Here is a 13,713-nt window from a genome sequence, read left to right as displayed (position 1 = left end):
TGCCCTGAAAACACCCTGTGCCTCACCCGCTCATGCCCTCCCCACCTGTCCTGGTTCCCAGAGCTGCTCTGACGAGAATATACCACAAATGGGAGGCTTCAGCAAACAGTAGTTTATTTTCTTACGGTTTGGAGGCTTTAAGTCTGAGTTCAAAGTGCCAGGCTCTGGGGGCTGGGTGAAAGCCCCTTGACCTTGGGTCCACTGGAGCTAGAGGCATGTCTTCACCCAGGCAGCTACTGGCTACTGAGGTTAACAAGCCCAAGGTTGAGAAATAAAATGGCACAGTCCCGATGTTACCAATCCACACGGCAGGCCATTAATTCAAGTCCATTTAAGTCCCAAGGTCGGCAGAGCATGGCAGGCTGCTGAACGGTGACACGGCTACATGCAGGGTCCAAGGTGCCTTAAGCCAGAGACCATTCCCAAAGCTGTTTCTTATATACGGGAAGCAGACCACATACCCAAAGCAACCACTCCACTGCTCCCATAGATTCCACCATGGAGTTAATTACCAATCTCACCGTGGGGAATAACTACATTTAGCTGCCCAGCCACTCAACCAGGCCCAGCCAAGTTGACCCACAAACTTAGCCACTGCATTGCCCAAACCCCTGCCAACCATTGTTCTTTCTACCCGGGCTTCCAAAGGGGTCAGTGCCACACAGCGCCCCTGAGAATCTGCCTCCCCTCCCCAGACAGACTGCATCGGGACCTACTCTTCAACAAGGTCCCAGGCGATTCTCTTTTTATTTATTTAGCATTTTATTGTGATTTGGGTGAAAGTTTACAAAGCAGCGGATTCTTTTTTTTTTTTTTTTTAATTGTGCTGAAAACATACACACAAGACATCCACCAATATAACAACGTCCCCATTCACAGCTCAGGGACATTGATGACAATTTTCATGTTGTCACCATTATTGCTGTCCTTTTCCAAAATATCCCACCACCGTCAGCATAAAGTCAGTGCCCCCCAAACAGACGCTTTCCCTTCCCCCTCCCTCCTGCCCTGGTAACCGTCAATAATCTTTGGTGTGTATATGTAACCTATCTAGGAATTTAGCCTGTCCTCCCCTCCCATCCCTGGTAACCAACAAAGAGAGTTTCCTTCTATGTATAAATGTTTCCTCGACTTTTTACAACAGTGGACTAATACAATATCAGTCCTTCTGTGACTGACTTATTTCACTGTTTTCCATCTCTTTGCTGTTGTGAGCAGTGCTGCAATGAAAATGGGTGTACACATATCTGTTCTTGTCCGGGCTCTCACTTCTTTAGGATATATATATCTAATAATTGCTGGTCAAATGATAGTTCTATTTCCACCTTTTTAAGGAATCACCATACTGATTTCCCCAGTGGTTGTATCATTTGACTGTCCCACCAGCAGTGCATGAGAGTCCCTATCTCTCCACATCCTTGCCAGCATTGTTATTTTCTGTCTTGTTGAACTTTGCTATCAATGCTGGGGTGAGATGGCATCTCATGGTTGTTTTGATAAGGAGCTCTAGTGGTGTAGTGCCTAATGTGTTTGACTGCTAACCAGCAGGGTAGTGGTTCAATCTCGCCAGCCACTCCTCAGAAGGAAAACTGGGCAATCTACTTTTGTAAAGATTTACTGCCCAGAAACCCAAAGGGGATCGCTATGAGTTGGAATCAACTTAATGGCAGTGAGTTTGGTTTTTGTTTAATGTTAATGATCGTGAACATTTCTTTTTGTGTTTGTTGGCTGCCTGAATATCTTGTTTGGTGAAGTGTCTGCTTCCATCTTTCAAAGCAGATTCGTTTTACGTTCAACAGTTCATACGTGCTTTGTTTAGTGACACTGGTTACAGTCCTCACAGTGTAACAGCTCTCTTCTCATGTCTGCTGTGGTCGGCTCCCCTTTTCCTGTGTCCCTCTTACCCATACTCTCCTGGCTTGAGCTTTCTCCCTGTGCAAGTGCTACCCTTGATGTAAGGAGTGCACCTCCCTGCTGCCACTCTTCCCCTTGTAGGCCTGTCTATTACTTGGCTGGAAGCCACGAGAGTGAGTTCGATTCCAGGCTCAAAGGGTGCCTAGGGGCCATACATACTGTCTATTGTTTGGCTGAGAGGTAAGCCCCAGGAGTTCAATACCAGGCCCTTGACATGTTACAACAGTGTCTCATAAAATATTTGACTTTTTGTGATTAACTAATTTCACTTAGTTTCCTCTCGGTTCATCCACGTTACGAGGTATTTTGCAGGTTCACCACTGTTCTTTCCTGGGGTGGTAACCGCTGTGTGTATGGATCACAATTTGTTTATCCATTCATCCACTGATGGGCACTTGGGTTGTTTCCATGTCTTTGCTATTGTGGATAGTGCTGCGATGAACATGGGTGTGCACATCTCTGTTTGTGTCACGTTCTTATTTCTGGAGGATGCACACTTATTAGTGGGACTGCTGGATCATAAGGTATTTCTATTTCCAACTTCTTAAAGAAGTGTCATAAGGAGCTCTGGTGGCATAGTGCCTAAGACATTTGACTGCTAACCAGAAGGTTGGTGGTTCAAACCCACCAGCCACTCCTCAGAAGGAAGGTTAGGTAATCTACTTCTGTAAAGCTTTACTGCCTCAGAAACCCAAAGGGGGTCGCTATGAGTTGGAATTGACTTGATGGCAGTGAGTTTGGTTTTTTGGAAGGAAGTGTCATACTGCTTTCCAAAGTGGCTGTTCCATTTTACAGTCCCACTAGCAGTGTGAGGGTCCCAGTCTCTCCACACCTTGCTATTTGTGGTTTTCTGTTTTTTTTTTTTTTTTTGAACTTTGCGATTAGTGCTGGGGTGAGATGATGTCTCAGTGTGGTTTTGATTTGCATCTCTCTAACGGCTAATGATCGTGAGCATTTCTCCCTGTGTCTGTTAGGTGTCTTCTTTGGTGAGGTGTCTGCCCATGTCTCTGCCCATTTTTAACTGGATTGCTTGTCTTTTTGTTGTTGTTGAGGTGTTGAAATTTTCTATAAATTTTAGAGATTAGTCCTTTGTCTGATACATTGTTGCAAAAATTTCTTCCCACTCTGCAGGTTCTCTTTTGACTCTTTTGACTCAGTCTTTTGATGCACAAAAATGTTTAATTTTTTGGAGGTCCCAGTTGACTAGTTTGTCTTCTGCTGTTTCTGTGTTTTTAGTTATGTCTGATAGTGTATTCATGCTGTGTTTTAGGGCTCCTAAGTTTGCTCTTATTTTTTCTTTGACGGTCTTTATGGTTTGGAGTTTTATATTTAGCTCTTTCATCCATCTTGAGTTTATTTTTGTATATGGTGTAAAAATACGGATCCTGTTTCATTTTTCTGCAAATGGATATCCAGTTTTGCTAGCACCATTTTGTTAAAGAGAATATCTCTTCCTCATTTAATGGGTTTCAGTACTTCATCAAAGATCAGCTGTCCACAGGTGGATGGATTTATTTCTGGGTTCTCGATTCTGTTCCGCTGGTCTGTATGTCTGTCGTTGTACCAGTGCCAGGTACAGTAGCTGTAGAGCAGGCTTTGAGATTGGGGAGTATGAGGCCACCTACTTTCTTCTTCTTCTTTAGTGGTGTTTTACTTATCCAGGGTCTCTTTTCTTTCCACATAATGTTGGTAATTAGTTTTTCCATCTCTTTAAAGAATGATGATGGAATCTGGATTGGGATTGCATTGTATCTGTAGATTGTTTTGGGTAGTACTGTCACTTCCTGTCCATGAACATGGTATATTCTTCCATTTATGTAGGTCTCTCTTAGTTTCTTGGAGTAGCATTTTATAGTTCTCTTTGTGTAGGTCTTGTGTGTCTCCGGTTAAGTGTATTCCAAAGTATCTCACCTTTTGAGTGGTTACTGTAAATGGTAGTTTTCCTGACCTCCTTTTCAGTGTTCTTTCTGTTAGCATAGAGGAATCTGACTGACTTTTGTATGTTGATTTTGCATCCTGCCTCTCTGTTGAATCTTTTTGTTAGTCCCAGTGGTTGTCTTATTGAGTCTCTAGGATTTTCTCTATATAGGGTCATATCATCTACAGACAGAGATTCTTTGCCAATTTGGATGCCTTTTATTTCCCTTTCTTGCCTGATGGCTCTTGCTAACACCTCCAATACATTATTGAGCAAGAGGGGTGATAAAGGGCATCCTTATCTGGTTCCCGTTCACAAAGGGAATGTTTTCATTCTCTCTCCCTTGAGAATACTACTGGCCATTGATCTCATGTATATGCCCTTAATTATGCTGAGGAATTTCCTGCCATTCCTATTTTGCTGAGCATTATTATTATTATTATTATTTTAATCAAGAATAGATATTAGATTTTGTCAAATGTGTTTTCTGCATCAATGGATATGATCATGTGGTTCCTTTCTTTAGTTTTATTTATGGGGTTACATTGATTATTTCTAACATTGAACCATCCTTGCATACCTGGTATGAATCCCACTTGTTTATGATATATATTTTTTTGATATATAGTTGGAGCCTATTGGCTAGGATTTTTGCATCAATGTTCATGAGGGATATTGGTCTGTAATTTTCTTTTTTAGTGGTGTGTTTGCCTCGTTTTGGTATCAGTCACCCATCTTTAGATGTCTCTCACTGGAGACTAAATATAACCCACTGTGCTAAGGCTGAGCACAGCAACAGAGCAGTCTGGATAATGCAGGGGGTATGGTGAATGAGTCTAGTGGAGAGGACGCATGAGTCCTTGCAGAGCCAATGAGGCCACTCCCAACCCAGTCTGTCTCAACCCAACCATGGCACTGCAGCCTTGCACCCTGCGCCAGCCCAGGCAGAGCATGGGATGGGACGTGGTGGCAGTGCCTCAGGATTTCTGATGTGGGTGTCAGGGCTGCACCACACGGTGGTTAACGTGTGTCCACAAGGAGCCTCTTAGGCAGCGGCTGAGTCATGGGGACTGGGGAGCTGGCAGCCTCCTTACCTGTTGTACGGCCCTGGCCCCAAGCGCTGACACACCACGGTGGTTGTGGCATGCTTGCCTCCATTGCCTGTTTCCTGCGTGGAGGCCCACTGTTGAGGCTCACTGGTCTGCGTGTTCAGGATGTTGACACCTTTCTTCACCTTGGCTCTGTGGGGACAAGAGGGTGAGAGAGGGCCGTGGTGTTAAAGACGTCACTGTCCCCAAGGGCCCGTGCCACCATGCTGTGCCTTCCCACTGTTTTCATGCCTGGTGGCACAGATGACAGGGATATCAGAGGACATTAACATCAGGGCAGAGTGGGAGGAGGAGGGGTGTCTGTCACAGACCTGAGCATCATGGGCCTTCCTGTCCAGTTCTCAGGGCAAGAGGCAGGACACCCATTAAACTGGGAAGCAGTGTAGCAGAGTCAAGAGCCCAGACTAGCCCTGCTGGGTACCTGCTGCTGAGCCGGGTCAGCTGTGCCCCCAGGGGACGTGTGGCATGGTCTGGACACACTTTTTACCTGACAAACACATGAACCCAACAGTTTCCACACATGCACTGATGGCATTCTTCAAGTTGGGCAACCACCCTTACCCTCCTTTTCCAAGTCATCCTCCTTGTGAACTCACTGGGCCTGAAGGTTGCTACCTAACCCTTCCAGGTGCTGCTGTCAATTTGATCTCTCTGGAGACATTTTTGATGGCCCTGACTTGGGGTGGCATCCAGTGGTCAAGGCCAGGGATGCTGCCAAACACCCTGTGACACACAGGCCAGTGCCCATCACAAAAGGGTTTCCGGTCCAGTGCGCCAGGAGCACTGAGCTTGGGAAGCCCTGGCTGAGGCTCTACCACTTTCTGGCTGTGTGACTTTGAGTCTGTCATATAACCCCTCTGTGCTCAGTGTCCTCTTTCAAAAGAGAAGAATACTAACCCCTCATGACAAAGATATGATGATGAAATGAACTAACACATGGAAAGAGATGAGCAGAGCATCAGGCATGTAAGACGCACTTGATAAACATTAGTGGCTGCTGTCCGCAACCTGTCTGCCAGTTTATACCATCGCAGGTTTGCATGTTGTTGGCAGAAAGCTGTGCTGCTGCTATTTCAGACACCCACTGGGTCACCCATGGTGGACAGGTTTCAGAGGAATTTCAACACTAAGATGAGGAAGAAAGGCCTTGTGCTGACTTCTGAAAATCAACCCATGACACCCTCATGGATCACAGTGGCCCTGTACCATTGTGCATGGGATTCTGTGACAACCCTGTGGACCACAGTGACCTTGTACTATTGTACATGGGATACCATGAGTCAGGCCCAGCTTAACAGTGGCCAACAACAGGAATATGAAGTTTCTTTTATAGAATTACTTGGCTCTTTAACTTATGTGCAAGGGTTCTTATTAAAGTAACAGTTGTTGTGTGCACATCTTTACAAGAATCCTCTCTACATAGACATGCTGTTGTTGTGTGCCATCCGGTTGATGATGACCCATCGTGACCCCCTGTGACAGAGAAGAACTGCCCCATTGGGTACCCTAGGCTGTCATCTTTATAGAAGCAGATTGCCAGTTCTTTTGTCCTGTGGAGAAGCTAGTGGGTTCAAACCACCAGCCTTTCAGTTAGTAGCTGTGGAGCCACCATGGCTTCCTCTCACTATGTACGGACACACTCTGCCCTGCTACTGTCACAGGGTAGATGAGATGAACCCCTGTGAGCTGGTAAAAGGATAGACCAGGCTGAGTGGCTGTGATTACCAGGCACACACTGCCGCCAAGCTTCATGGAACCAGGGGGATGGGAAGTGGTGATAAACCCCGCCTCCGCCTTCCCACTCAGAGTCCCCAAATTACACCCACAGCAGAGCAAGAACATCTCATCAACCTCAGCCATAACCTTCTCTTCAGAAGCTTCTTTCAACTCTTACATTAAAATGATTTGCTGAACACACTTGCCGTCCTGGCAGCCAGGAGCCCAGTATGTGCTCCAGAGACAAAGATTAGAGACACATTAGCATGCAGGAGCCCCGTTTATCCTAACACGGATAACACCGCCCCAGTTGTCTGCGTAAAACGGGCACCTTCTGTCTCTGTTGCTGGAAATAAACGCCTGATGAAATGTGACTTTGCTGGAAATAAGGCTTTGCAGCATTTGGGTTGTGCTCAAGATTCCAGATTTCCCTGAAGCCACAGATTGTTCCTTCCATTTAAGGTTCACACCAATGGGAGGGTTCTTCTTGGCTGGTGCAAGGGTGGCTCCATCCCTGTCAAGTGGGAGAGAGAACCACTGAGGTGCAAGAAAGACGTGGGTTTCAGAGGCCCATTTTGGTAATTGGGTCTTGTCTTTGATGAGGGCAATGGATGTTCCTATCTACTTCAAGGAAATAGCTGCTGTTGGAGTTTAGGTCCTGGGCCAGAAGTTGCTGCCAGAGTCAATGTTAAAAAAAAGAAATAGTTGGGGATAGACCTTGCAGATGCTTGGCATCTAGGGACTAGTCCACCCAGTCCTCATTGTTGTCATGGTGATGTTCCAAAAACCAGGCTGTTATGTGAAAATTGACATTGTGCAAGACTAGAGGATGACTACATCAGATCACAAAAGGAGGATGACATCATAACACAACTGCCACATTACATCAGTACTCAACTGCCAAAGCACGAGAACCATGGCCCAGTCAAGTGGACACAACCTTAACCATCATGACCAGTGTTACTCTCACCGGGCACCTGAGCATCCATTACTGCCAGACGCACACCATTAATGTGCATAATAGTCAGATGGTAGATGTTTCCTATGGCAGTAAATGTGAAATGTCGGATGAGAAGATAGTGGAGAAGCGAGGAGTAGGTGTGCCAACCTGTTGCTGTTGAGTTGACTGGGACTCACCGTGCCCACATGTGTGTCATAGGAGCATATGTGGGCACAATGGGTCACAGGGTCATCAATGGGTGACTTTCAGCAAATAGACCCAAGGTACCTCTGGGCAGACTCAAACCTCCAACCTGTTGGTTAGCAGCCAAGCACGTGTACAGTCTGCACCCCAGGGAGTCCACTAAGCCAACAAGGAGGAAATGAAAGACGTTCACCAGCTCCTGCAGCCTGAAATTGACCAAACAGGCAATCAAGACGTATCTATTATTCCTGGTGATTGCAATGTGAAAGTTGGAAACAAGGAAGAACCATCAGTGGTTGGAAAATATTGCCTTGGTAAAAATATGACACTGGAAATTCCATGGTAGATGGGAGAAGGAAGGGCTGCTTATGCACAGGGAGACAGCTCAGGGCACAGAAGAGTATGGAGGGATGGACACTGGGAAGAGGTAACTATGGGGAGGAAGTGGGAGGGGAGCTCTTGCATTGTAAATTTTGGTCAATGACATGAGACAAAGTATATGTGAACTGCTGTATGAAAAGTGAATTTACTCTGTAAATCTTCACCCAAATCAAAATAAAATAAAATAAAATAAAGAGAGAAATCCCATGGTAGAATTTTGCAAGACTTATTCATTGCAAATACCTGTTTTCAACAGCATAAATGGTGACTATACACGTGGACTTCACCAGATGGAATACACAGGAATTAGACAAACTACATTGGAAAGAGGTGATGGTGAAGCTCAATATCTTTAGTCAAAGCAAGGCCAGGAGCTGACTGTGGAACAGACAATCAAGTGCTCACTTGCAAGTTCAAGTTGAAGCAGAAGAAAATGAAAACAAGTCCATGAGAGCCAAAATACAACCTTGATTATATCCCACCTGAATTTAGAGACCATCCGAAGGATAGATTTGATGCATCAACACCAATGACCAAAAACCAGATGAACTGTGGGATGACATCAAGAACATTATACATGAAGAAAGCAAAAGGTCATTGAAATGACAGGGAAAAAAAAAAGGATGTCAGAAGAGATTCTGAAACTTGCCTTAAATGGAGAGTGTTGTTGTTGTTGTTATGTGCCGTGGAGTTGGACCGGACTCACAGCGACCCCTCCTTGGGTTTCTGAGGCGGTATCACTATGGAAGTAGATTGCCCAACCTTCCTTCCAAGGAGTGGCTGGTGGGTTTGAACCGCCAGCCTTCTGGTTAGCAGTTAAGTGCCTTAGGCACTATGCTACCAGAGCTCCCTAAATGGAGAGTAGCTAAAGCAAATGGAAGAAATGACAAGATGAAAGAGCTGAACAGAAGATTTCAAAGAACAGCTTGAGAAGACAAAGTATTATAATGAAATGTGTAAAGACCTGGAGTTTGAAAACCAAAAGGGAAGAACACACTTGGCATTTCTCAAGTTGAAAGAACTGAAGAAAAAATTCAAGCCTCAAGTTGCAATACTGAAGGATTCTATGGGCAAAATGTTGAATGATGCAGGAAACATCAAAAGAAGATGGAAGGAATACACAGAGTCACTGTACAAGAAAGAACTAGTCAATGTTCATCCATTTCAGGAGGTGGCACATGATCAACAACTGATGGTATTGAAGGAAGAAGTCAAAGCCGCACTGAAGGAAGTGGTGAAAAACAAGGCTCCAAGAGTTGATGGAATACCCATCAAGATGTTTCAACAAACGGATGCAGCATTGGAAGTAAGTTACTCAATTATGCCAAGAAATTAGAAGACAACTGCCTGGTCAACCAACTGGAAGAGATCATCCACATTTGTACCCATTCCAAAGAAAAGTGACCCCACAGAGTGCCAATTATCAAATAGTATCAATAATATCACAAGCCAGTAAAATTTTGCTGAAGATAATTAAAAAACAGTTGCAGTAGTGTATTGACAGGGAACTTCCGGAAATGCAAACTGGATTCAGAAGAGGACGTGGAACAAGAGATATCATGGCTGATGTCAGATGCATCTTGGCTGAAAGCAAAGAATACCAGGAAGATGTCTGCCTGTGTTTTATTGGCTATGTAAATACATTCAACTGTATGGATCATGACAAATTATGGATAACATTACAAAGAATGGGGGTTCTAGAACATGTAATTGTGCTTGTGAGGAACCTGTCCATAGACCAAGAGGCAGTTATTCGAACAGAGCAAGCTGAAACTGCATGGTTTAAAATCAGGAAGGGACTGCATCAGGGTTGCATGCTTTCACCTTTCTTATTCAATCTATTTGCTGACCAAATAATGTGTGAAGAACTATATGAAGAAGAATGTGGTGTTAGGATTGGAGGAAGACTCATTAACAGCCTGTGATATGCAGACGACACAGTCTCACTTGCTGAAAGTGAAGTTGACTTGAAGCACTTGCTGATGAAGATCAAAGACCACAGCCTTCAGTACGGATCACACCTCAACATAAAAAATCCTCGCAACTGGACCAACGAGCAGCATCACGATAAACAGCGCAAAGATTGAAGTTGTCAGTGATTTCATTTTACTTGGATCAAAACTCAGTGCCCATGGAAGCAGTCAAGAAATGAGACATTGGATTGCATTGGGCAAATCTGCTGCAAAAGACCTCCTTAAAGTGTGAAGAAGCAAAGATGTCACTTTGAAAACTAAGGTGAGCCTAACCCAAGCCATAGTATCTTCAGTCGCCTCATACACATTTGAAAGCTGGACAATGAATAAGAAAGACTGAGGAAGAGTTGATGCCTTTGCATTGTGGTGCTGGCAAAGAATGCTGAAAGTACCAAGGACTGCCAGAAGAAGGAACAAATGTGTCCTGGAAGAAGTACAGCTGGAATGCTCCTTGGATATGAGAACGGCCAGACATTGTTTCACCTACTTCAGTTATGTTGTCAGAAGGGACCATTCCCTGGAGAAGGATACCATGCTTGGAAAGTGGAGAGTTAGCGAGAAAGGGGAAGGCCCTCAAAGAGATGGATTGTGAGGACGGTGCATGACTGGCCACTGTTTCGCTCTGTTGCACCTGGGGTTGCTAGGAGTCTGAGCCAGCTCGCTGGCCCCCAACAGCAACACTAACAGGGAGTCCACTTTTCACTCACAAGTTAATGACCGACTGTTCTGGGCACGCTGCTAGATGCTCAGATGGGTCAGTGTTGGATCCAGGTGTGGGCGTGCCCTCGGTCTTCAATGCTATCTACGGGTGCCAGAGCGGGGCTCCTGTGCGGCTCTGGTTGTGATTACCTTTCCCTTGACCTGCTAGAAGCTCTGCCACCAGTGTTTCAGCCCTCAGCAGGGCCACCTATGGTGGGGAGCAGGGCTTCCAGACCAACAGAGACCAGGAAGAAAGGCCTGGAGACCTACTTCTCCAAATCAGCCAATGGGTACCCTGTGTCTCCCAACAGAACCTTGTCTGAGATGGTGCTGGAGGAGGGGCCCCTGTAGGGGACAACAGGCTCCTATGCGAGATGATGGGCCCCTTACACTAGACAACGGGCCCCTACGCTGGACTATGGGCCTCTACACTGGACAAGGGGCCCTCTGCGCTGGATGGTGGCCCCTACACTGGATGGTGGGTCCCTATGGTGGACGATGGGCCCCTTAGGGTGGACGATGGCCCACACAGGCTGCGACAGTGGACTGACGCTATCAACAATTGGGAAGGTGGGGCCGGACTGGGCACCGCTTCATTCTAGGGTCCCTGGGGTCACCATAGTCTAAGCTTGCTTGACAGCAGTGAACAGCAGCAACCCAGCTTCTCACTGGTTAAAAGCCAAAAGCAGTCCCCCTCTCTTCAGCATATGCTTGGCTCACATGTAGTACGGGGCTGATTAATTGTTCCTTATAGAAGATCAATGTTTGTACAGATTCTGAACATGGAAGCCCGATCCCCATGCTCCCAGCCATCTATCAGGGTCAGCTCCATCCCCCTGTAAGATTCTCTGCTCTAGAAGCTTCTGGGTCTGCTGGAAAGCGTGCACACCTGTGTGTGACGAGTGACGAGGTGGGGCAGGCACCGTGTGGTCCCCCGTCCCCGCACGGCTGAAACACAAAGGGCCTGCTCCGGACCGAGCGGCCTCGGACTGTAGGATTAGTTGTCAACTTGAAAACAGACGCAGAGCTTTTCTATAAAATGTAGCTTTCTGGTTTCCAAGAAGTAGACTGACTCATTCAGGAAGCACTGAGGAGGCACGGTGGGTGCCTGCCGCTGTTCTTGGGGAGGCGGGTCCAGGAAGCCTGCAGCCCGGCCTTGGGGGTGCTCACAATTCAGCAGGACCGACAGTTACCATCACAGACCACTTCCTCAGGGGCTGGCAGGTGTTGTGGAGGAACATGAAGCTGGGGTGGGGAGAGAGGGGCCGTTTTAAAGAGGATGGCTGGGAAAGACCTGTCTAAGGAACAGAGCCCCGAAGACGGGGAGGGAGACAGCTGTGAGGGAGGGACCCACGGAAACCGGCAAACAGCAGTGCAAAGGCCCTGAGGTGGCAGAACTTCCTAGGCGGAGGGGTGTGTGGTGTATGTGTGTATCAGTGTGAGAGTGTGTAGGCGAGTGGATGTATGTGTGTGCACATCTGTGTGTGAGTGTATGTGCATTTGTGTGTGAGTGAATGAGTGAAGCCACGGGAGCCTGGCTCTTTCCCCTGTGTACACAGGTCTTTGCTCACTTGTGTGAATGTGTGTGTGTGTGTGTGTGTGTGTGTGTGTGTGGTAGTCAGCGTGGCTGGGCAGCTGGATGTAGTGATTCCCCACAATGACATTGTAATCCCCGCCTTGGTAGAACCTGCTGTGAGCAGCTGAATGGCCGCCTTGGGGTGTGGCCTTCTGCCGTGTGTAAGGAAAAGCTCTGAGGGTGGCTTCCAGCGTCCGGCCCACCTGGATCCTGCCTTTGGCCGAGTCTTCATCTCGGTGCCTTGTTGCTTGCTGGTCTTGGCACTGTGCCCTTTTACCCTCCGATCTTGGCTTCGGCAGCCTCAGCAGCCAACAGCTGCATGAGTCAGAAGACGCCTCCAACTCTAGTGGGGCTGGAACAGGAGGCAGAGCTGAAGCCCAAGGTCGAGGGGCCTTTACCCAGCCCCCAGAGTCAGCACTCTGAACTTGGACTTCTAGCTTCCTAAACTGTAAGAGAATAAATCTGTTAAGCCATCCGCTTGCAGTCTGTCTGTTATACCAGCACTAGAGAACCAAGACACGTGTTTGTGTATTAGTATGTGTGGCTGTGTCCCCAGCATGCATAAGTCCTGCTCACCTGGGGGGGGGGCTGTCTGTGTGAGTACATACGTGTGTATATGACTGTGTTTGTGCCTGGTGTGCCTAAGTCCTTGTTCCATAACTGACCTGGGGGCAGTGGATCCGTGTGAAACAGACACTCCCCCCACCAGTCAGACACCCGCCCAGAGCAGCCTCTGTTTCATCTACTGGGATGCCACTGACCAAACACTGACCCTTGGCTGTTACCTTTTGCTGTGTCAGACTTGCCTTTAATTTTGGGTGCTAATGAAAATGTCTTTATCAGCAACTCAGCAGAGGTCGGATCCCCCAGGTCTCTGTTCCTTCAGGGCCCCTATCTCTTTATTCCTGTTCTTCTGGTCCCAGGCACAAGGGCTACCCATTCATTCCTGACACAAAGTACATGCCCTGCTTCCACAGGTTGGCTCCTGCTGTTGGGGTTGTTGATGCCAGTGAGTCGGCCCCATGCACAACAGAATCGGACCACCAGGCTCCCCAGGGTTTGCCCTGGCTGATTTTCAGAAGCAGGCAGCCAGACCTTTCTTCCTAGTCTTAGTCTGGAAAATCTGCTGGCCAGGTGTTGGCCCCACACGAGGTCCCAGCCAAACCTGCCTAAACCCCTGTAAACAGTTCCTTCCATACAAACGTTTTCTTTGAATTGGGGGGGGGTGAGCTTTCTGTTTGTTGCTGGGGTCCAGATACATACCCTGAGGTTCCCCCACCTGT

The 13,713-nt window shown here is 47.0% G+C and overlaps 1 protein-coding gene across 1 annotated transcript in view; it reads right to left on the bottom strand.

The window, feature by feature from the left end:
* The window catches only part of TMEM132C (transmembrane protein 132C), a 190,856-nt gene that overhangs the window by 94,286 nt on the left and 82,857 nt on the right, over positions 1-13,713 (bottom strand). Inside the window, exon 4 of the mRNA XM_007954227.1 lies at positions 4,927-5,073. Coding sequence (XP_007952418.1) covers positions 4,927-5,073 — 147 coding nt within the window. The remainder of the gene's footprint in view (positions 1-4,926; positions 5,074-13,713) is intronic.

Source organism: Orycteropus afer, unplaced genomic scaffold (genome assembly GCF_000298275.1).
Source record: "Orycteropus afer afer isolate SDZICR_OR568_19922 unplaced genomic scaffold, OryAfe1.0 scaffold00448, whole genome shotgun sequence".
NCBI lineage: Eukaryota > Metazoa > Chordata > Mammalia > Tubulidentata > Orycteropodidae > Orycteropus > Orycteropus afer.
This window is presented reverse-complemented; position numbering and strand designations above follow the sequence as displayed.